Source organism: Heterocephalus glaber, unplaced genomic scaffold, assembly GCF_053883595.1.
Source record: "Heterocephalus glaber isolate CG9 unplaced genomic scaffold, H.glaber_assembly_v1.0 deba00001729, whole genome shotgun sequence".
NCBI classification, from domain to species: Eukaryota; Metazoa; Chordata; class Mammalia; order Rodentia; family Bathyergidae; genus Heterocephalus; species Heterocephalus glaber.
Window position 1 is genome coordinate 15,281,245 of NW_028258440.1, and position 24,116 is coordinate 15,305,360.

Here is a 24,116-nt window from a genome sequence, read left to right on the forward strand (position 1 = left end):
ATAAAATAAGTCTTTGTTATCTTTCAAATCTAGGTAATTTTTTTCCTATTGTGGGGTTCTGAGAACACTCACAATGAAAGGGAAGGGAATTTATTATGCCTTTGAAGTCCTCTATATTCACATACTGGATAAAACTAAAGTATTTCAAAACTGATAAAAACAAGAGAAATAAAAATTATGATATGGAAATTATGCTTTCTTTCTTTTAAATGAGATTTTTAACTGCTTCAGTGATTTAATTGACTTTTTTCTTAAAAGATAAGCCAATTTAGTGTATTTTGATATTAAGAAGTCTGCTATATGGGCTGGGGATTTAGCTCAGTGGTACCACCACCTGCCCCAAAAGTGCAAGGACCCGAGTTCAATCCCCGGTACCAAAAAAAAAAAAAAAAGACTGCTATATTTTGGACATCACACCCTGTTGAATTAGTTTTCCACATAAGACTGATGCCTGCAGCTCAATTGTCAACTATTTCTCAAGTTTACACACCTTTTCCTTCCTTCCCCTAATCCAAATCTTTAGTCATTTGAAACATAAATTCTCACTTGTTAATATTTCTACATTTGCTGTATTTCACAAACATATGAATCGTCAGAAAAGTCCACTTAATTAGAATTGGATATTTATAGTGACACATAGCCATTGCTTATATCAGTTAGATGTTAAACAGAAATTACTATACTAATTCATCTTTTATTTCCCAAAGTATCTAGTGATAAAATTTAGAGTTCTTTAATTTTTACTCTAAGAGGCAAATATTAATAGCATGTTTTTATTTTTCTTCTCCATGACCTATTCTTAATAAACATGAAATTATTAGAAAAAATTCCAGTGAATCACCTCCCTTAATTCTTTCTATGCATAAATTATATTCTCTAAATGGGTAGCCTTGTAGAGAAACTTACCCTATAATCTCAATCTTGATTTAAAAACTGGCCCTCATTTTGTTCATTCACTCTTGATCTGCTGGCATTGTGGTCCTTCATTAGTACTTCCTTTAATGTATGTTGATATTAAGAGTAAAATATTTTAATAAAATATTAAACAAATTGATATGATAGTTGATGCTATCTACTCAGTATTTCGCCAACCATACAAAGTATAACAGCATACATACAAAGGAAAAAACACATAGAAAGTATAATACATTTGCATATATCAGTCTCCATATTGACAAGTATGGTTTATGAAATTTTGGTGACTGATATTGAGTACAATTACACATAGTTTAATTTTTACTTCCTTAATATGACTAATTACATATTAAACATGTGTTCTATAGGAATTCTAAGGTATTTTAATTGCCTAATTCATATAGGTTATTGAGTAACTTGAGTAAATTTCTGATTGCTTCAGACCTCAGAAATGATGGTTGCATTGACATAGGATATAGGTATATATTTTCACTGTTTTTCTTTCATTAAAAATTTGTCTTAGGGCCGAGGATTTAGCTCAGTGGTGCCGCGTCTGCCTCGTTTGATCCTGGGGGGTGGGGGGGTCTGTCTTAGTGGACACTCCTTTAGAAATTGGAATAATTTTGAGTTTCTTGAAGAGCCTTAAGAGATACATGCTCAAAATTAGGAACCTAGATAAACAAATTTAAAATATTTACTATATTTGTTTCGGCAGATATTCATTTCCTATTTCTATTAATATACAATTGATGTATTAATATCCTCATGAACAACAAAAAGGTGAAATTGGGCCGGGGATTTAACTCAGTGGTTCCAGCGCCTGTCTTGAAAGTACAAGGTCCCAAGTTCAATCCCCAGTACCAAAAAAAAAAAGGTGATATATAATGAAATGCCTCTGCAAATTTAGTAAATTGCTATTCTTATAACTTTTTCTGAAGAACTATACTGAGAAATACTGCATCTATAGTTGCTGATTTGTATAGTGGGAACTTGGCTGGATATAATCATTATTTGACAAATGCCATATGACCTTCTGTTTGGGGAATATCAAATCCCTCAAATTGGAAATGTTCATGACTATCCCTGGGATAAATCCAGCTGCTTTTGTTTGGGGTCCAAAGACAAGTATAAAGAGAAAAAATGTAGCTGCCAAAAGAATATAACCAAACCACTTTAACAGTCAGCTGGATGAGGACTGGTCAGGCCTTTATAGCACCGGACAGAGGGCAACCATCTGAGTTGCAACACTGAAGAAACTCCAAGACATTTGGATTTTTTAAGCCTCATGCTGGATAGAATCTAAGGGATATTTTTATATTTGGTTCATGTGTGATTTGAAATTAGAAAAACACCTGTAAATTCCTACTGAATTTATAAATTAGTATTGGGCTGTCACCATTACCCAGGTATTTTCAAATGCAAAGTTTCTTTACTCACTAGCCTGGAAGCTCCTTAACAGGGCCTCCTTGTATATTATTCGTCTTTATGTCATATCACCAAGAGCCTAGTATATAACAAATACTCGCTGAGTTGAATTGATCTTGGCTGAGTAAAAGTGAGTCAGTACGTAAGAATGGCTAGACTGAAGGTTGATATAACACAAATTTAATTTTGAAACTTAATGAACACACTGCCTGAGAAAAAACAGGTTTTCCCTGTATTCCTACTCTCAGGAATATGAGTAAAGTGGCACAGTGGCATAATGCCAAAAGGGGCTGATATATCTGCTAATTTAACCTCTGAATTGGCTTGCATGCATGATCTAATGTTTAGAAACTGAGATGGCTTGCATATGTAGAGTGAAATCCCTGATTAAAATCGATGAGTTGAGGCCACAGACCCAGGGGAAGTGGAGAACATCCATATTTAGTCCACATCACCAAGGCAACATAGTTTACCTCAGCACAGTACAAAAATAAGCACAGATGTTGATAGTGAATCTTCAAAAAGTATTCTGTATACTTGTAAGAGTGGTTAGATACAAGGATAACCAATTTCAGAAACCAGGTAATAAAAAGTTTTAACTTCTCTAATGATTATATATATATGCTTTTTCATTTCACTTCATAAGCAAGCTTGGTCAATTAACATTATCTGAGAATCAGAAATAAAAGTGCAAGCCAGACATGGTGCACCACACCTGTAATCCCAGCATTCTGAGAGGCTGAGGCAGGAGGATCATTTTTTTTTTTCTTTTGCAGTGCCAGGGATCGAACTCAGGACCTTGCACTTGCGAGTGCCACTGAGCTAAATCCCCAGCCCCAGGAGAATCATAAATTTAAGCCCAGTCTGGGCAACTTAGCAAGACCTTGTCTCAAAATTTTAAAATACAGGGCTGATGTAGCTTGTGCAAATGCCCTGAGTTCAATTCCCCAGTACTGCAAAAATAATAGTAATAATAAAAAAATAAATATATAGCCAGGTATTGTTGCACATGCCTGTAATCCCATCACTCTCAGAGACTGAAGCAGGAGGATTACAAATTCAAGTCTAGCCTAAGTAATTTATGAATTTAGCAAGACCTGTCTCAACATAAAATAATAACAACAACAGGGCTGGAGATGTAGCATAGTCCAAAGGCCCTCAGTTCAATTCCCAATACCACAAAAATAAACAAATGTCTAAAGCTTAGTTTTGACATAAATGACACATATATCTTTTTAAGAATATAAAGAGATATAAAGACTCAAATGAGGTGCCTCCTCCCTCGAATGGGGAGACATATGAATTTGTTTTTTGTTTTTTTGGTACTGGGGATCGAACTTGGGTCCTTGCACTTTCGAAGCAGGTGGCAGAACCACTGAGCTAAATCCCTGGCCCTATGAATTTGAAACCAATAAGTCGGCACAAAACAAGTATCTGTTGATCTCTTGAGAGATGATTTCTAAATATATTGCTGATAAACTATCTACCCAGCATGAGTAATAAAGCAGTACGATAAATTGTAGAATATAACTATCATAACCAGAGGAAAAGATTATACATAGAACTTGAAAGATATAGGGAGTAAAATATCAGGGCATCTCTACAGGATAGGAAAGACAAGATTTTGGCAGAGATAAGCATTTTAATTAATGATAAAGCAGGAAAACTTCTCCAAGCCTTACCCCAGCCCAGATGAAATATCACCCCAAGTTATCTACCTTTCTTTCCTCTTATCCATGTTTACCAAGAAACTTTGCTTACTAATTGTTTAGACCTGTTGCTATAAATTAACAAATTTACATTCTAACTGGGCACTCTTCAAGTCTTACCAGGTTTGTCAATGGGGAACTATTACTTAATCCGGGGGCAGGGTCCACATCTATATTCACCTATGTTATACCCTGGGAGGCCCAGCTAGAACAGCCAGCCGGACAATGTCTTTCACTATCCACCCTCACCATTCTCACCAACTTCTAACTGTAACACAGGTCATCACAATCTTATAAATGTCTGTATCCATCTGAAAAATAAAATCACAATTCATATATTGGTAAACAACCAAATAAAGATGGCCGAGACACTACAGTAACAGCAAGGTTATTAAGAAGAAAGGCCTTTATCACTAAGTAAATTCACCACTGCTTTTTTAACTCTCCAGATTACTTTTCTTACTAAAGTAAGTCCATGGCCTTCACAAGAGGAGATATATTCTTTGGGGAATATGATGAGAACCCAAATCTAGAAGTTCAGGCATATTTTATGATGATTTTACTTAACAGAAAGCACTAAAAAAATTCAAACTTAATCTGATCAAGCCTGTCTACAAGGCATATAGGAGCATAAAAACAAACTAAATTGCTTCACAGTGACATAGTCAACAAAATCCAGAATGTGTGTAGAAACTTTACAAGACAAAACAACTAGATTTCTTAAATAATTAAATGATAGGGCTAGAGCTGGAAATGGTGACATATGCCTGTAATTCCAGCACCAGAAGGCTGAGGCAAGAGGACTGCCACGAGTTCAAGGCCAGCCTGAACTACATAGTAGAGGTTCCATAGTGTAATGGTTAGCACTCTGGACTCTGAACTACATAGTGAGATCCTGTCTCAAACACCACCCCCCCAAAAAATAAATAAATAAGGGATAGGGCTGGGGATATAGTTTAGTAGTACAGCATTTACCTAGCACATGCAAGGCCCTGGGTTCTATCCACTGCACCAAAAAACAAACAAAAAAGTGAGATCTAATTCAAAGGATAAATGGAGGAAGAGGGGAGTTTATAAATTATGAGAGATAAATAACGAGATTCAACATACAGGTTTTGTTTGGTGCCTAATTCAAGAAAACCAAGTTAAACTTTCCAGGTATGATCATACTAATATGGATGGATGGATGGATGGATAGATAGATAGATAGATAGATAGATAGATAGACAGACAGACAGACAGACAGACAGATACTTTTTAAAGAGAACTTGCCTTTTAAAGATACATATTAAGGTAGCTACAGATGAAATGACAAGATGGCTGAGAGGTGCTTCAAAGTAACTGCAGAAGGCTCGGGATGTAGCTCAGCAGAGCAGCACCTGCCTGGCAAGCCTGAGGCCCTGAGTTTGATTCCTGGTACCAAACAAAACCAAAGTAACTGGGGGGTGGGGAACAGTAACTGAAGTATAGATGAAAGAAGACCGGCCATAAATTGAAGCTAGGTGATGATAAAGAAAAGTCCATTATACTATTCCCTATACTTCTGTTTGGAACTTTCCATAATGAAAAGTTAAAAAAAAAAACAAGATACACACACGCACACACACACACGCACACACACACACGCACACACACACACACAGCATGTACAAAAGAGGGCATTGCTGAGTGCCCTGGGATAATGGGATAAAATTCCCAGGCTGGCTTTCAGCTTCATTAAATTATTAGACAAATTATCTGGAGTTCCACCATAAATGGACAAGTCCATTTACCAAATTAGCTTGTATCATTAGCCTAAGAAAGGACATTATGTTGCCTGTTTACTTACCAGATACATTTTAATGTCCAAGTTTGCTACCCAATTTTAACTTAAGTTTAAGAAAAAATAATTTTTGAAGCTAACAGGATTTTAGCATCTATAGAATTTATTCAGCATAACCACAGAGGCATTGTCTTCATGCTGTCACACAGAGACACAAACACAGCTATAGCACAATATCCATATTTAGCCCAAGTGCATTCCTTATGAGGCTCATTTATATGTCTTCATATGCCACAGCCCATCATTTAAATAATGGATATTTTCAATGCCAATTCCTTTGTTGACTTTCTCACTGTAGAAAAAGAACACACAAATATATTTTTATAGGTTTACACATGGTAAACATGATTCAAAGTACATTTTTATTTTGTAATTATTGAGTCACTTGTAGGGAATTTATTGCTATCATTTATATTATTGTCTATATTGTTACATTTCTCTGCTTTAGTTCATGGATTTTTGTTTGTTTTTATTTTGAAACAGGGTCTTGCTATGATATAATTCAGGCTGGCCTTAAATTCACTATGTAACACAGGCTTGCCTCGAACTTACGGTGGCAATCTTCCTGCCTCCTGAGTGCTGGGATTACAGGCATGTGCCACCATGCCCAGGCAGTTCATTTTTTTTTTATCCATTAAGTTTATTGGTGCATTTTAGGTATACAGTACATTTACATTCATCATTGGGAATTTGTACCTTTACATGATGTATCTTGGTTCTTATTTTTTGCCCCATTTCCCTGCCCTTCCTTCCACCCCTCCACTCCTACCAATTTAGAAAGACCATGTTTTTGTTTTTTCCCTTTTCTCATATTTTTACCTTTCCCTTCCTTTCCCCTACCCCTCTTTTCCCCATCCCCTTCCCCTTTGCCCCTTTTCTTCCTGTTTCACATTATCTATTATACCTTTTAGTCCTCATTTACACTTCAGTTACTTACACCAGAGAAACTATTCGGTATTTACACGTGTGTCCTATTTATTTTACTTAAGAGTGTCACCTCAATGTGAATTCATTTAGCTATAACTGTCTCTAGTTTCTCATTCTTTAAGGCTGAGTAGTACTCCATTTTATAAAGAAAAAATCCACATATCTTTATCCACTCACCAGTTGATAGGCATTTGGGTTGTTTCCAAGATTTAGCTATTATGAACTGTGCCGCCGCTAAACATGGGTGCACATACATTGCTGTGGTATGATGCTTTTAATTCTTTGGGAAGATACCCAGCAGGGGGATAGCTGGGTCAAATGGGACCTCTAATCCTAGTTTTTTGAGGTATCTCTATACTGATTTCCACAGTGATTGGATATCTCCACAGTCTACACTCCCACCAACAGTGGAGAAGGGTTCCTTTTTCCCCCAAGTTCATGTTTTAAAATGATTTTAACAATAACTACTGGGTTTATACAAGCAGAGTAATGACATTACCAGGTCAGCCAAACATCAAAGTATTACATTATCCCTGAAACAAAATTATAGGTCTCATTTTGGTCATCAAATGGGTTCCAAAGTTTTAAATATATTGCTGATATTTTGGAAATATATACTTAGTAGTTCTCTAATATTCCACATTTCTTATACCACTAGATCAGAATATAAGACAAAGTCTATGTAATGCTGAAATAAAAACTAGCACTTCTTTAAAAACTAACAGCAAACTGTTTTCTCCCTCTATTTAAATTATACTACATAAAAATGCCTAAAGTACCACATACATACGTACAAAACAGCTGTCCTAGCAATGGGTTCTTTTCAGCGTGCTTAGAAACAATGCAATCCTGAAGACAAACTAGGCTTCAATGGCTTCCTAACTGTTGGGAAAAATCAGAAATGAGGCTTGGTGCTTAGATATTTATAAGATATGGTATGAATGACAGCAAATTTCACCTGTCATTCTGATACTTCTTGGACTGCTTACTCATATCTCAAAAGCTAAGAGGACCTAAAGTGAGACTTACATGTCGTTTGCAGACATCTTCATGACTCCAACACATAAAGCATGCTGTTTTCCTTCTGCCATGATTGCCTGAAAACACACAGCTAAGAAAAATATGTATTTCACAAAATGTCTTGGAGGGAGGGGGGTCTAGTAATGATCACATATCTTGTTAGCCACTTTGAACTGATCTGTGTCCTCCCCTAGACCACTGACTCTTTGAGAGCAGGGAGCTACGAGAGTCTGTAGGTACAATGTAAATAATAAATGCTAAATGAATGAGTCTAATCATTTTGATTTCAAGTTTCAATGTTAATACTACAACCCCATCCCAACAAAAACAGAATACATCGTGGGGAAAAAAAGAGGATAAAATTCCTTACACATAAATACTAAAACATGTGAAATAAATATCAATTCTTCATTTAGAGCTACTGGGATCCTAAACATTGCAATATGTATTTTAAAAGGTAAGGATCAAGGGTACACAGGAACTCTCTGTTCTATTTTTGCAATTTCCTGAAAAATCTATAATTATTTCAAAATATAAAAATGATTTTTTTGAAAGAGGGTTTCACTATGTAGTCCAGGTTGTCTTTAAATTGGCTATATATCCCAGGATGGGCTTGAACACATGATCCTCTTGACTCAGCCTCCTGAATGTGTTGTTGATTACAGGTGTGCACCACTATGCCCAGCTAAAAATATATTTTTTATATTTTATATTTTATTTTTATTTTTTAAAAGTTGTCAGGTGTGGTGAGACATACCTTATATAGTCCAAGCTACTCAGAAGGCTGAGGCAAGAGAATGGCTTGAGTCCAGGAGTTCAAGACCACCGTGGGCAACACAGCAAGACCCATCACAAAAAACAAAGTCTAGGTAGTGGGAAAATTTTCCATTTAAGGGAAAGCCCAAAACATCAGTCAACACTTGAAGAAATCATAAACCTAAAAAAGTAACCTGTCCTCACAGAATACTTTTCTCCTTTGGTCTTCAATTCATCCGTTCATTTTCCATAAATATTTGAACACCTATTATGTAACTAGTACTGATGTTAACATCAGCTGTTCCTAAAATGTAAACACACAATTTATCCTACCCCTTAGCTATAACTGCTCCTACAGAAGATGGCCTCCTTTTGAGCACAAGACATGCTCTTAAACCCACTCCACAAGTATTTCTACTCCATAGTGATTTCCCCATCCAAGCAAGTACCATTCCTTTCCTCAACCTGAGCCAAATGACCACTTTGGCTATGACAAAGGAGAACATGGCCTCCTGTCTAGACTAGTGCACAAAACCTATTCAATCCAGAACATATCTGAAATAGCACTGCAGAAATAGAAATAATGCAGAATTATCCAGCTACATAGTGAGTTGAACAGATCCTTACAAATGATTTGGATGGGCCGGGGATCTAGCTGAGTGGTTCTGGTACCTGCCTCGCAAGCACAAGGTCCAGAGTTTGATCCCCGGTACCAAAAAAAAAAAAATGATTTGGATGCTGGGCATGGCGGCATACCCCTGTAATCCCAGCACTCAGGAGGCAGAGGCAGGAGAATCGCATGAGTTTGAGGCCAGCCTGCACTACATAGTGAGTCTGAGGCCAGCCTGAACTACATAGCGAGACACTGTCTCAAAAATACAAAAAACAAACAAAAAAAAAAGATTTGGGTTTAGCTCAGTGGCTCCGGTGCCTGCCTCACAAGCGAAAGGTTCTGAGTTCGATCCCTGATACAAAAAAAAAAAAAAACAAAGGAAAAGATTTGGGCCCAGATGTGATGGTGCACACCTATAATCCCAGTTCCTTGGTAGATCAAGAAAGGAAAATCACAAATTCAAGACCTCACTAGAAACCTTAGCAAGACCTAGCAAAACCTTATCCAAAATGAAAAAAGTAAAAAGGGGAAGGGTGTAGCTTAGTGGTTGAGTGCTCCTGGATTGGGTCTCCAGAATGGCAAAAACAAAACAAAAAAAAAACCTGAGATATTGAGATTTCTCTTTGAGAAAATGTTCTGAGATACCTAAAAAACCACTTTAAGGGACAGGAATGTAGTTAAATAGTAGAGCACTTGCCTAGTATATGTGATGCCCTGGGTTTGATCTCCACTGCCAGGAAAAAGCCTTACAAAATGAATTTTTAGGTCAGGTGCAGTAGTGCATGCCTGTAATCCCAACTACTTAGGAGGCCAATACAGGAGGATCACAACTTCAAGTTCAGCCTGGGTAACTTAGCAAGACCCTATCTCAAAATAAAAATAAAATAGGCCAGGGATTTAGTTCAGTGGTTCCGCTGCCTGCCTCGCAAGCACAACTTCCTGAGTTCGATCCCCAGTAGCAAAAAAATAAAATAAAATATAGACGGAGATATACCTCAGTGATAGAGCACTTGACTAGCATGTGCAAGGCCCTGAGTTAAATCTCCAGCAGTACCACAAAAAATAATAATTTTTAAAATAAAAGTTGGAGATTGCCAATATTTCTCACTCCTGATATAAAACTGTGGCTTGGGAACAGAAAAATTATACCTGCTGCCTAAATTCTTTTCCCTTTTGAGAGTTTCTATTCCACTGTATCTGAATGAATCAAATTAAAGTGGCAAGTTGTTGTCCAAAAATCTGAGCCAACCATATCACCTGTAGTCCTTCTATTAGTAATCAAGAATTTCAGATGGTGTCCCAAGGCTGATAACAGGCCTTAACTGGGCTGCAATGCAGCTGGAACTCTTTATAACTTTAATTTCTTTCTTTTCTCTTTTTTTCAGTATCAGGGATTGAACTCAGTGTTTTGTGCATACTAGGCAAGTGCTCGACCATTGAGCTACATCTCTAGCGCTTTTTATTTTATTTTGAGACACAGTCTTATCAAATTGCTCATGCTGGCCTTGAATTTGCCATCCTCCTTCCTCCAACTCCAGAGTGGCTGGAATTACAAGATATGCACCACCATGCCCATTTTATAACCTGTTTTCATTTAAAATCCTATGAAACTACCAAAATGAAACAATTTAGTATCAATAGATGAAAAAGTTACTTTCCATTATTTCAGATGTAATCAGGAAGGCATGAAGTACATCTAATATTCTCTTGGATCTTCCAGTAATGACAAGAATACAATGAATACATTTTTCAGCAGTTAGAGTTTGGAAAGGATACAACAATAGTATCTACTGCAGCAGGATAAAGCTTAGCTCCTGGAGAAGTTAAACCAGGACACATAATATTTGCTCCACTGAGTACAAATTTGATGGCTCCTTTATCAACCTGCTGGTGTGGCAGGATAAAAGGATCTAGAAGAGAAAGAATAAATTACATATATTAACAAGACTTGAGACTCAACAAAAAAGCCAAAGGACATGATCAAATTACAGTACTTTCCGACAGATGCAAAATAAAACTAAAACACTAACCTTCACTCATCAAACTGGTAAATATTTTAAGAAAAGTAATACCCAGTGCTAGCATGACTAGGAACATTGGCATCCTCATATACTGCTATAAGATGTATAAAACAAGTATGTCTACAAAAAAAGTCATGCAAGTCTATAAAAAAATTCTTCTGGAGAATACATAATTCTCTGGGAAATGTTCATGAGATAATGTTTAGTGAACAAAACAGAATAAAAAACCTATCAAAAAGATTAATGGTTAGAGTTTGGGGAAAGACAAGGATAAATAGGTAGAGCCCATCTACAGCAATAAAATTATGCTGAACGATATTCTACCAGTGGACACAACACTATGTGTCTGGCAAAACCCACAGAACTATACAACAGGAAGAGTGAACCCTAATGTAAAATATGGACTTTCATTAATAATAGGGCCAGGGATTTGGCTCAGTGGTTCCTCCGCCTGCCTCACAAGCGCAAGGTCCCAAGTTCGATCCCTGGTACCAAAATAAATAAATCAATAAAATAATAATAATAATGCATTAGTATTGGTTTATCATTTATAACAACTGTATCCTACCAGTGCAAGATATTAGTAATAGGATGAACTCTGAAACAGAGAGCCCAATTTAAAAAGGAGAAAGGGGGCTAGGAGTCTTGCTCAAAAGTAGAGTGTATACTTAGCATACAGAAGGCCCTGGACTCAATCCCTAACACCCCCTCACCCCCCAAAAAAAGAAAGGCTAGGTGTGGTGATGTATACCTCTATTCCCAGCACTTTGAGAGGCTGAGGCAAAAGGACTGCAAGTTCAAATCCCACCCAGGCAACTAAACGAGACCCTGTTTCAAAATAAAAATATCTGGGGATGTAGCTCAGTATGAAGCCCTTGGATTCAGGCCCAACCCCGGGGGGGAATTTATATACATCACAGGAAATATTTGAATGTAAGTACATCAATACACTGACAATACCTAACTAATACTTACTAATTAGCTATATATTTGTGTTTTCAAAATGTATGTGCATTTTTTTTTTGAGATAGGGTCTTGCTCTATAGCCCAAGCTGGCCTAGAACTTGTGGAGATCCTCCTGCCTCAGCCTCCCAAGTCCTGGGATTACAGGTGTGTGCTATCACACTCAGCTCCTTTTGTAATCTTTTTAAAATGCATGCCTGTATCAATAATAATTTATAATTTAACAATTAAAGAATCTCTGAAGGATTTCAAACAAGGTCTAGGGGAAAAAGTTTTTAAGCTTTTCAAAGATCTCTAAAAATAATGACAATAACAGGTAAAATATTTATTTTAATGCCTTACCACTAGTCCTCTTACTAGTAGGAAGATAAATCAAAAGATAACAAATTAATTCAAACAGCCTCAAATTAATTTAAACATTTCACTGAAAAAAGGAACCTGAATTAATGCATCTACTACTCATAGGGCATAATTTGTTTCTAGGTCTTCATCCTCATTAGTATCTGCCTCTTGATGATGATGATCATAATCATAATAAGTAGCAGTGAACATTTATTGAATAATTATTACACCATTATAAAGGCTGTCATACACTGAACACTTACTATGGTCCAGGCATTGTGGTAGGTACATTACGTGCACTATATCATTTCATCCTCACAACCCCAGAGAGAAACACAATTATAGTGTTCATATTTTAATTAGCAATAATCATGCCTCGGATAAACCTCATTGGCTACGATACTGCCACTGTGCAAAGCTAGTGTTCATATTTTAAAGATAAAAAAGCAAAGTTTAAAGAGGTTAAGTAACTTGCCAAAAATGACATGTACTAAGAATTGAATCAAAGGGCCAGAGGTTTGGCTCAGTGGCACCGTGTCTGCCTGGCAAGTGCAAGGTCCTGAGTTTGATTCCTGGGACCAGAAAAAAAAATACAGAATTGAATCTAGGTCTGCCTAAACCCAAATTCATGTTTTAAACCACCACATTATCCTGCTTTTTGCATTATAATTAACTAAGATCTTCTAAAGGGTTGATCCCTGGCAAAATATTATTAAATAGGAAAATCCTTTTCCCCAAATTTATTATGACAATGCTCAACTTATAGAAAAACTGGAAGAATAGTTCATTGAATACCCAGACATATCTACTTAAATTTAATAACTGATTATTAACCCTTTGCCCCCACCCCCCATTTGTTCAGGCAATGTGTCACTGTGTAGCCCAGGCTAGCACCAAACTCAAAATTCTCCTGTGTCAATCTCTTTCTATTTATACACATACATTTTTCTTCTGGCATTTTAAAGAAAGTTCAGACATAATGCTTCACCATAAATAACCAAATTTCTCCTAAGAGTAAAGCCATTCTCCTAAAACCACAATATCATCACGCCTAAAAACCTAACACAATCCCTACAAGAACATTTTATGGCCAAAACATATTCAAATTTCCTCAATAGTCCTAAGAAAGTTTTTCATAAAAATTTTTTCCCATTGTATCAGGATTCAATTTCTCTCCATCAGTATTTTTAACCTGATAAAAATCAACATTTAATCAAATACATGTAATTATTCCTTTGTGAAAAATAAAATGTTTCACCTCTTCAAAGACTTGCCTTACAGGTTTACTGTTCCTGACCACCAGGCAATTCAAAATTTATCTCCTGTTTGCAAAAAGCCAAATTCATTCAGTCACCACTACCATGGCCACCACAAACAGAGCCTGTCAGACACTCCCTTTCTTTCTGTCTCTTGGCTAGAATACAGACTGAAAAGCAGAAATTTTACTTCCCATTTGAAAACTTGTGCACTGTAATTGCAGCTTCCTTGGGATTTTCTTTTGTAGTATACTCAATCTAATAACCTGCAAATGTGGGTATGAAATAAACATTATTTGTTTTGATAACATCTGACCATGGCATTCAACTAGTGATAAAGTGAGACTCCCACATTTGGCCAATGCTTTCCCATATATGGAATTATCTCCACTGGGCAAATCTAGATACAAATTTAAATGACGAAAATGTGCACAGCCCTTATCACAGTTTATAAATACATGTTTGTATAATTATCTAATTCTTGTCTAGTCTCCCAACTAGACTAGTAGCTTCATAAGGACAGGGAGCATGTCTGTCTTTGCTTCCAATTGTATTCTCAGTTCCTAGCTTGGTGCCTGGCACATAGCAAGTCCAGTAAATATTTGTTGAATGGAATGAATGTTTTTTCTTCGGTTTTCTGCAATGCATAACAAGAGCATTTGCATTTTTTAAACTTACCATAAAATGGGCATTGACTAATATTTCTTATTACCCAATACTAATAAATGTCAAATTAGCTGTCAGAAGTCACTTTCAATTTCATCTTTCTATACTCTCAAATGCAAATTTCTAATAAGACTTACATTTGTGAAGTAACCTTAGAGTTGGATAAAAAGGCCCTTCTCTTTGTCTAAAAAATAGTAATTCTCCATTTACCGTAAGGATTTCTATATGTTCATGGCTGTAAGACAAATTTCACAAAGTACCAAGTTAGAAATTCTCTTTCAAAAATAAATGTAAGTGAAACATCCTTGAAAATTTACAACATGAAACATGTACAGAGTAATATACAGAGATAGAGTAATTTTTTTAAAATTTCAGTAAAGATCCTGGCCAAAAACACTGTTTACTTTGTTTTTCCTACATATCAACCAAGTAAACAAAAAGGAAAAATATGACCTGCTACAACCAATTTTATTTCACATTTTATCACTTTAATTCCGTTACTAGTTAATTCAGTATATTTAAACTGAAATAAATACAACTTTAAATGAAAATATTTATCTCCAGAAGAAAGAAAAAAAAGAAAACATCTAACTTTTTCATAAAATAATCAATACACAAAGCCACATTTTTCATGGATATAAAAATATTTGAAAATGCAAATATTGGTAAATTTTAGAGTTATTCTGTGTCTATCCTCATCATTAATCTACCAATAGTTAATTTTTTTTCTTTTTGGTACCCGGGATCGAACTCAGGTCCTTGCGCTTGCAGGGCAGGCAGTGGAACCACTGAGCTAAATCCCCGGCCCTCTACCAATAGTTAATGCGAAAATAATTCTACATATATGAAATGAGTACAACCTTACCATTTACTATTCAGCTACTCTAGGCTCTATATAGAAAAAAAAAACAAAGACTTACCATCGGACTATTTTGACAGGATCTTTCTTAGGCATGATTTGATTAAGCCATGGTTCAATACCTGGAAATTGCTCTATCAACTGATTCTTAATACCCTTAATAACTGAGGTTTTCAACTGGATGCAGTTGGACACATTTTCTTTTTCATCAAATCTGCCAAGTGATTTTTGCAAGAAAAAAAAAGGCATTGCTAAACAGAAGTATCAGACTACCTAAAAGATAATGTTCTGATTAATCATCTATTCCCAAGAAAGTACTTAGATGGTTAATTATAAAATAAATGTTTTTTAAAAGTACCATTTCCCTTTTATTCTGTTTAGTACAGAACCAACGTTTTAATACAATTATTAAAATAAAATCCCAGAACCACGAAAACAAAAAACTGTCATTCATAAAGGCCATCAGCCGGGGAAGGATGAGATATAGTTTGCACTATTATCTGTAATCAATCAGAAAATGCCTTTCCTGGAAAATCTTACTCAAAGAAACATAGACTCCCACCAATAATATAACCTGTTTAAAAAAAAAAACAAAAAAAAAAACTTCAAGCATTAAGACTGAAAAGACCAACCCAAGCACAACACAAAAAATTATCCCGCTAGGCTATGTAATCTCCAGAGATTGTTTTAAAATGTGGTGGTGATGATGATGATGATGACTTCTAAGATCCCTATTTTTCTCGAAATTTCATGCACAAAACCCACCTTCCTTTGCCCATGTTCCCCCTTTGCTTTTTGCGTCTACCAAAACTGGAGGGCAAACTCACTACGTAGGATCCCAAGGAATTTTGTCTTCCTTACACTGAATAACCTACGGGGTAATCACGTTATTTTCAAGACAAAGTTAACCTGGCAGCTAGACAATAGGCATGACAGGCCGCTTGCTTCCTGTCACCCAGACTCCTTCACTCCCATGACCCAGGAAGTCAAGCCTTCCCTTATTCAGTTCATAACTAATAAACATATGGCAGCGAGTGCAGGGCTCCCCTCTCACCTCAAGAGGATATGCCCCTAAATCACAGTACAAGGATGTGATTGGTAGAACCCTAGGAGTGGAGACAGAATTGCGGGAGGGGGCAAAAGAAAAGGGAGGTAAGGAGAAGGAAAATGGGAGTAAAGGGACCAAAATCCGATCGAGGATTAGGGATAGAAAGCTTAAAGAAGTGTTGCAAGTTGCGAGTGACAGCATAGTACTATAGGAAACCTTAGGGAGTCAGGATGGCAGGGGCGGGGGAGAGAGAAAGAGGATCGTTGCTCTCACCCTCTTCCCCACCCTCATCCCCACCGCCTTTGTGAGCAGCCGATGGAGGCCACCGCATGTCCTTACTTCTTGAACATGATCCAAGGTGAAGGGGGCGACGATAGGGAAGGGCCCGGAATGGGAAAGAAATTGAATTAGCAAAGGTCCGGCAGATCCCCTTACACAAGGAAGGCCGGCACTGACAGTCAGAGCTGTTGTCGTTATCCGGAAGGTAAGAATCCAGCCGCGCTTTATGGCTCTCTGTAAACTCTGACTACTTCCGCTCCTCTGAACTCCACGTAGGCGCTTTTGCCGGTTCCTTTTAGGTAACTGATTCCTCTCCATTGGGGGCAGCCTGAAGGGCGGGACTTGAGAAGGAAGAAGTGATAGAGCAATTCTTTCTAGTTGCAGGAAGAGAAGAATGGAGGAGGCGGGGAATCAATCAAAGAAGCGTTTTTGACAGTTACGTCAGTTATGGGTTCTTCAAAGGCTCAAAATTATTCCGTGCTTAATTGCTACTTACTGTTAACCTAAATAATTTTGGGGTGAGAATGTTTTTTGTTTCCTGTCTGAGGCAACCGAATAAATTAAGTGCTTACTGACCAGCATGAACCCAGGCAAGCCTCATAGCTTCATGTTAGTGTACTGGTAGGCTTTTCATGTTTAGCAAGTGAAAAATAGAAGATGCCAGTAAAAGTTTAATTTCAGATAAACAGTGAATACGTTTTTAATGTAAATATGCTTTGTCGATATTTTACACATACTTACACCAAAAATATATAGTCGATATCTGAATTTAATTGAGTATCCTCTTTTTTATCTGGTAACCCTATTCACTGACCACACTAAGGCGCCCCCATAGAATTACTAAATAAAAATCACTAGTTGCAATCCCCTTCCTCACCTTGGTACTTACAAGTTGACCTATAAATCAGGAGAGGTAATTTCCTTAAAGGATAAAGTGGCTTCAACCGTGCACTACTAGATGTACTCTGAAGAGATAACCGCTGAAGAAATGCTTTTTACTTATGTAATTTTTTCCGCACTAAGCTACATCCTCAGAACTTAAAAAAAAATTGTTTTCAGACAGGGTCTCACTAAATCGCTACATTTCCCATGCTGGACTCAAACTTGTATACCCTTGCTTCAGCCTCCCAGAGTGCTGGGATTGCAGGTATGTGCCACCACATCTGACATACTTATGTAATTTTTTTAAAGAGGGCTAGTGCAGGGCTATAATCCCAGCACTCATGAGGCTGAGGCAGGAGGATCACCTCGAGTTCAAGGCCAGTCTGAACTACATAGTGAGACCCTGCCTTAAAAACAATACTAAAAAGAGGGCTAATAGAAAGTAAAATTATGCCAATCAAGCCGGGAGTGGTGGTGCACATCTTTTGCGCCCAGCCTGAGCAATTCGGCGACTTAGCAAGACCCTATCTCAAAAAATAAATAAATAAAAAGAGTTGAGGATATAGCTCCGTGGAAAGGAGCTGGAAAGGGGGTGGGGTAGTGATCAGCAAATGAAGCATAGAAAAAATTTAAAGTCTGAACAGGCACTAAAGAGGTGAGACGGATGTGCATTTTTGGGGTAGTAAAACAAAACACCAGTCTTTTCAGAGAGCAGATACTCCAATTTTATTATACATGCTGCCCAAGGGAGCACTGTGCATTTAAATTGCTCAAACTAACCCTTGACTCTATGCTATCAATGACTGATTGATTCTATGGTATCAATAATCGTCAGATTATAATTTGGCTTCCCACAAAGATCTCCCCTCAGAGAAAGAATTTGCTATTTTCACATCAAATCAATGTGAACAATTATGTATGTCTTTGTAAATTAATAAACTGGCATTCTAGTTTACATTACCAGTCTCATGTGAACATCCTTAGCATGAATCCACATTCCCAGCATCAGTCACCTCTAGAACATTTAGAATATTGAGTTTATGAACATGCAAAGCTGAAGTCCAGACCCCAAGCTGTCATGCATCTTGCCAAACATCCTTCCTCTCCTGGCAACTCTCAAATTTCTCTGGGATCCTGCCGTTTAACAAAAAATACATTACAACAGCAATAAACAGCTATTATTAAGTAGTTTGAGATGATTGAAAACAGATGGTTTTCATTAAATCTTATACAGACGTTCCTCAACCTACAATGGGTTATAACCCCATAAACCATCCATAAATTGAAAATATCATTAAATTGAAAGTGCATTCAATACACCTAACAAACATCATAGCTTAGCAACAGACAACATAGTAAAATGTCAGTTGTTTCCCTTCATTATCACATGGCTGAATGGAAGCTACAACTCACTGCTGCCACTGCCCAGCATAGTGAGTGAACACCACGCCAAATATCACTAGCCTGGAGGAAAAATCAAAATTTAAAGTACGATTTCTACTGAATGTATATTGTTACCACATTGTTGTAAAGTCAAAAAGTCCTAAAGTTGAACTGTCATAATTTGGGGACTGTATTTGGTAATACTATACATAATAAGTATATAGTCCACTAGCAAATAAAAGTTAACTTTATGGACCCAGAAATTAATAACACCTGGATGGATTTCCTAATTTCTTGAAATTTTAATTTGAGAAGCCTACTAATTTTAGATTTTCTCAAAAGTATTATGCTGAAAATGTGTGATGCTAAAAGCAATAGTTTTTAGTTCTGTAAAAATTATACATATCTAGGGATGTAGCTCACTGGTAGAGTATTTGCTTAGCATGTGCCAGGACCTGTGTTGGATTCCCCAGAATAAAGAGAAATTATACATACTCTAAATTATGAGAAATCCCATATGTGTCGGAATTCACACACACACACATATATATGTATATATTATTTTCATACACTGATAATTATGGAAACCAAACCTTAATTATGACAAAGGCCAAGATAGGTCATCAGTATTAATGAGATACTCAGATCTGCATGTGCAGCTTCATTCATAATCTTCACAGACACATAAACAAGACGCATTTTCACTGCAATGAATTTCTTGATATTGTGTTATGAGTGCTATCATTATAAAATTAATTCTGCTTATCTAAAGTTATGTTTGAGGGTTTGCTCCTGAGAAAGGATTTGCTTTCAAATAAATCATTACTACAGAAAATACTGTTATAAAAGAAATGCCTCAAAATAAACCGCTTCAAAAATTAAAAATAAACTTCATTTATTCGTGTAATAAATATTTATAAAGGACCCTTATGTTTTAGACATAAATGCTTTCTGTCCTATAATTTGTGCATTAATGTCCTAGGCAACCTATTTCACCAGGGTCCTGAATACACACATAACACAGGACACACAAACCCCATGTCCATCATACATTTTACTAAAATAAGTAACCTAGCTATAATAAACATTATAACAATTCTGTTTGTTTGCTTACGATTTTGAAAGTGTTTTATAGGCTTATTTGACAAAAGGCTCTAAAATATTGCCCAGGGAAGTTTACAAAAAAACGTGTTCTTTTCTTTTTCATAAACTTCTTCAACAGTAGGCATGGCACCCAATACCTTTAGAGTGTGCAGGAGAAAGGCTTTTCTAGGAGCTAGGCTACAGCTTTGAACACCAGAAAAGCCGCTTTCTCTCCAAGAAAAAATTGGGCCACTGCCAGACCCCTGCTGGGCCTCACATCTCTCAGGATCTACAGCCTGTGAAGTCTTCCAGTAGGCTCACATTTCTCACAAAATGCCTCTTCACCTTACACTTTAGAGGCAACTACAGCCTGGCTTTATATCCCCTTACCAGAACAGAACAAACCTAAGACTCACACCACTCCCTCCAGCACCAATCACTGTGCGGAGCAGGAGTCAGAAAATGCATTGTTCGTTCCAATTGCCTGGATCCTCCCATACCAAGCAATAGTATAAGAAACACCAACAAAACTGAGCTCCCACTTCCAGTTCTGAAACAGAGCTAAATTTGAAGACCTGGGAGCCCCCTAATTATCAGAAGACTTTCAACACTAACTACCTAAATTTGCAATGTGTCAAACACACTATGGGTCACTCACATCTCCGTTTTCCTCTCTTATTGCCATCTATGTAAGCACCCAGTTTGAATGATTTGCTATTTGACCACGGGCAAGTTACTTAAACTCTGGGTCAGACCATCTATAAAATTAAGGCTCTACTTCATGTGGTTGTTATGAGGACTTCACAAGATAATCCATACAACCACTATTACACTATTATTATGTTAAGATATTGTTGTTCTTCTCCCCCTTCATTCCTCCTCCTCCTCCTCCATCTTCTCCTCCTTCTCTAACCACATTCCCATATTACTCTGTGCTTCTTCTGCATGGACCTTCTCACTTCTACCTTCACTTCTAGGTAGGTACTTGGCTGTGCCTCCTGGGACGCCATCTCATGATTAATAAACTCTTTGACTACTCTCAAACTCATCCCTGGATATCCACTAACATTCTTTTTTTTTTCATTAGTATATGTTTGCAGTACATAATGATCACATTCATCATGGGGAATTTGTACTGATTTCCTCATGAGGATGCTGCTGCTCTTACAGCCCTCTATATGAAATGATTTATATCAACACACCACTTGTACTGCAGTGAGGAAGTGAGGTACACATCCTTTTCTAGTCATAATGCAATTTTGAGACCATTCCTCCTCCACTCTCATGTATACCCTCAATCATTCTTTCTCTGAGTTTCATGATATTTGATTACGTTTTGATTCCACCTCTTTGCTGTCTACTCAGTCATCAAAGACATTGGCATCTGGTTCACAGCTTTTCCTCTCTTGTCCCTAGGGTTATAAATCACTGTAAGAGAAAAGTCACTCAGCTGAACACAGTGATACCACTATGAATTCATGATTATTGACTTCAAGTGGATCTTTAATCCATTTGGGGATTCCTGTCATGTTTTTAACTCCCTCATTCATTTACCCCCAATGACACTGTCCAAGGTTCTCCATTCTCAAAATTCCAGCTCCTCAACAGCTCCTCAACAGCTCTAAATAACTTATACTCTAAAAATAAGATAGAAGTCTCCAGATGGGACACTACTTTCTTTTTTTTATCTTTTTCTTTTTTTATGAGCTGTAAGAGTTCTTTTATATTCTGGTCATAGGGTATATACATTATAAATATGGTCTGTTTAAGGACTACTTTTCATTTTCTTTTCTTTTCTTTTATTGGTACATGTTAGGTATACAATATAATGACATTCATCATTGCAAATTTGCACCTTTACATAATCTCTCTTGGTTCTTCTTTTTCCCCCTTCCCCTGCCCTCCCTTCAACACCTCCATCTCTCCATATTTACAAAGACTTTGTTTCCATTTTTTCATTTTCTCTTATTAATTCCATTTCCTTCTTTCCTTTCCCCTACCCTCCTCTTCCCCTTCCCCTTTGCCCCTTTTCTTCCTATTTCACATTTAGTCCTTATTTACACTTTCAGTTTCTCACACTAGAGAAACTATTCGATATTTACACATGTGTGTCCTATTTATTTCACTTAAGACTATCGCCTCAAGGTGCATCCATTTAGCTATAAATGTCTCTAGTTTCTTATTCTTTATGGCTCAGTAGTACTCCATTTTATAAAAATACCACATTTTCTTTATTCAGTCTCCAGTTGATAAGCAATTGGACTGCTTCCCAGTTTTAGCTATCACAAACTGTGCTGCTATGAACATGGGTGCACATATATCACTGTGGTATGATTCTTTTAATTCTTTGGGGAAAATACCCAGCAGGGGAATAGCTGGGTCAAATGGGACTTCCAGTCCTAGTCTTTGAGGTATCTCCATACTGATTTCCACAGTAGTTGCACCAGTCTACACTCCCACCAGCAGTGAAGCAGTGTTCCTCTTTCCCCACAGCCCTGCCAGCATTTGTTATTGGTTGATTTCATGATAACAGCCATTCTTTCTGGGGTGAGGTGGAATCTCAGTGTTGTTTTCATTTGCATCTCTCGAATGACCAGTGATGTTGAACATTTTTTCATGTATTTGTTTGCTATTTCTACTTCTTTGTCTGAGAAATGTCTGTTCATTTCAGATGCCCATTTTTGGATTGGGTCTTTGAATTTGGGAGGTCTGACTTTTTAAAGTTCTTTATAGATTCTAGATAGTAGACCTTTGTCTGAGGAAGAGCAGGTGAAGATTTTTTCCCACATTGTGGATTGTCTCTTCACACTGCTGGTGGTTTCTCTTGCTGTGCAGAAGCCTTTTAATAAGAAGAGATCCCACTTGTTGTTTGTGCTAGTTCACGGGCAACTGAGGTTTTGCACATAAAGTCTTTTCCTACACCAATGTCTTCAAGAGTTCTACCTAACCTCTGTTCCAGCCAATTCAGCGTTTCTGTTTTAATATTTAGATCTTTAATCCATTTCAATTTTAGTTTAGTGCATGGTGAGAGATATAGGTCTAGTTTTAATCTTTGGCAAGTTGAAACCCAATTTTTCCACCACCATTTATTAAAGAGGCTATCTTTCCTCCAGTGAGGGTGTTTGGCTCCTTTATCGAAGATGAGGTGGCTGAGTGTGTCTGGAGTTGTTTCTGCATCTTCTAATCTGTTCCACTGGTCCTCAGGTCTGTTTCTTTGCCAGTACCATGCTGTTTTTATCACAGTAGCTTTGTAGTGTAGTTTCAAGTTGGGGGTTGTGATACCCCCTGCCATGTCTCTGTTACCTAGAATTGCTTTTGCTATTCTGGGTCTCTTCTTGTTCCAAATGTATTTTTGGATTGTTTTCTCAAGGTCCACGAAGTATGCTGCTGGGATTTCACTTGGGATTGCATTGAATCTATATAGCAGTTTTAGAAGTATGGCCATTTTCACTATGTTGATCCTTCCTACCCAGGAGCAAGGGATGTCTTTCCATTTTCTGATATCATCTTCAATCTCTCTTTTCAGAGTGCTATAATTTTCAGAGAAGAGGTCTTTGATTTCTTTTGTTAGGCTGACTCCTATGTATTTCAGTTTTTTGGATGCTGTTGTGAAAGGAACTGTTTGCCCTATTTCTGTCTCAGAGAGGCTATTGTTTATGTAGCAGAAAGCTATTGATTTTTGTGTGTTGACCTTGTATCCTGCTACTCTACTGAATTTGGTTATTAGGTCTAGAAAACAGGACACTACTTTCTACTGCCATACTAGAACTATGTCTTCAGCCATCCTTTCCTACTGTTACAAAGATATCCCTCTTCCAATCTAGGTCTGATTCTTCTACCTGCACTGCAGATCCCAGTCATGTATGAGTCTTTTCAATAATCTTATTCAAATTACTGTTTCTCTTTTATATCTTCAACATCTCCCTCTTTACTGGCTCTGTCCTCTCAGTTTTTTCAAAGGAAATGCATGAATATTTCCACATTATAGATTAAACAACCCAGAAAGATGACAATAATATTAGCTAACATTTAGGGAGTGTTTACCCTCAGTCAAGCACTGGTAAAAGTTCTTTTGTTGCGGCAGAGCAGAGCAGCTCAGTGCTATACCCAAGTGTTACACCTCAGTGTCACAGATAAGTGCCACAAC

The 24,116-nt window shown here is 37.1% G+C and overlaps 2 protein-coding genes and 1 pseudogene across 13 annotated transcripts in view; 1 reads left to right on the forward strand and 2 right to left on the reverse strand.

Annotated features, from left to right (window-relative positions):
- Nucleotides 1-24,116, forward strand: part of Cul4b (cullin 4B) — a 140,467-nt gene that overhangs the window by 32,568 nt on the left and 83,783 nt on the right. For 4 of the 6 annotated variants that reach the window (XM_021252006.2, XM_004874603.3, XM_021252010.2 and 1 more), the window contains exon 1: nucleotides 16,644-16,826. The exons of the other annotated variants lie outside the window; for them this stretch is intronic. The gene's annotated coding sequence lies outside the window, so the exon portion shown is untranslated. Of the gene's footprint in view, nucleotides 1-16,643; nucleotides 16,827-24,116 lie in introns of those variants that run through there. 6 annotated transcript variants of the gene reach the window in all.
- On the reverse strand, nucleotides 5,957-16,869 carry Mcts1 (MCTS1 re-initiation and release factor). Of its 7 annotated transcripts, none has more exons than XR_015446816.1 (7): nucleotides 16,682-16,869; nucleotides 15,356-15,508; nucleotides 14,573-14,670; nucleotides 10,964-11,097; nucleotides 7,828-7,895; nucleotides 7,585-7,680; nucleotides 5,957-6,163 (listed from the first exon to the last, which is right to left on the reverse strand). XR_015446816.1 is itself a non-coding variant. In XM_004874605.4 (6 exons), the coding sequence occupies exons 1-6, from the start codon at nucleotides 16,690-16,692 to the stop codon at nucleotides 6,082-6,084; spliced, it is 546 nt and encodes a 181-aa protein (XP_004874662.1). In that variant the 5' UTR covers nucleotides 16,693-16,869; the 3' UTR covers nucleotides 5,957-6,081. The 7 variants fall into 7 exon arrangements, 3 of the variants coding, with proteins under 3 accessions (XP_004874662.1, XP_004874661.1, XP_087055938.1); XR_206434.3 differs by lacking the exon at nucleotides 16,682-16,869 and adding an exon at nucleotides 16,060-16,274 and having other exon boundaries at nucleotides 7,593-7,680; XR_002392064.2 differs by lacking the exon at nucleotides 16,682-16,869 and adding an exon at nucleotides 16,060-16,274 and having other exon boundaries at nucleotides 7,589-7,680.
- On the reverse strand, nucleotides 12,743-12,933 carry LOC147821599 (U4 spliceosomal RNA; annotated as a pseudogene).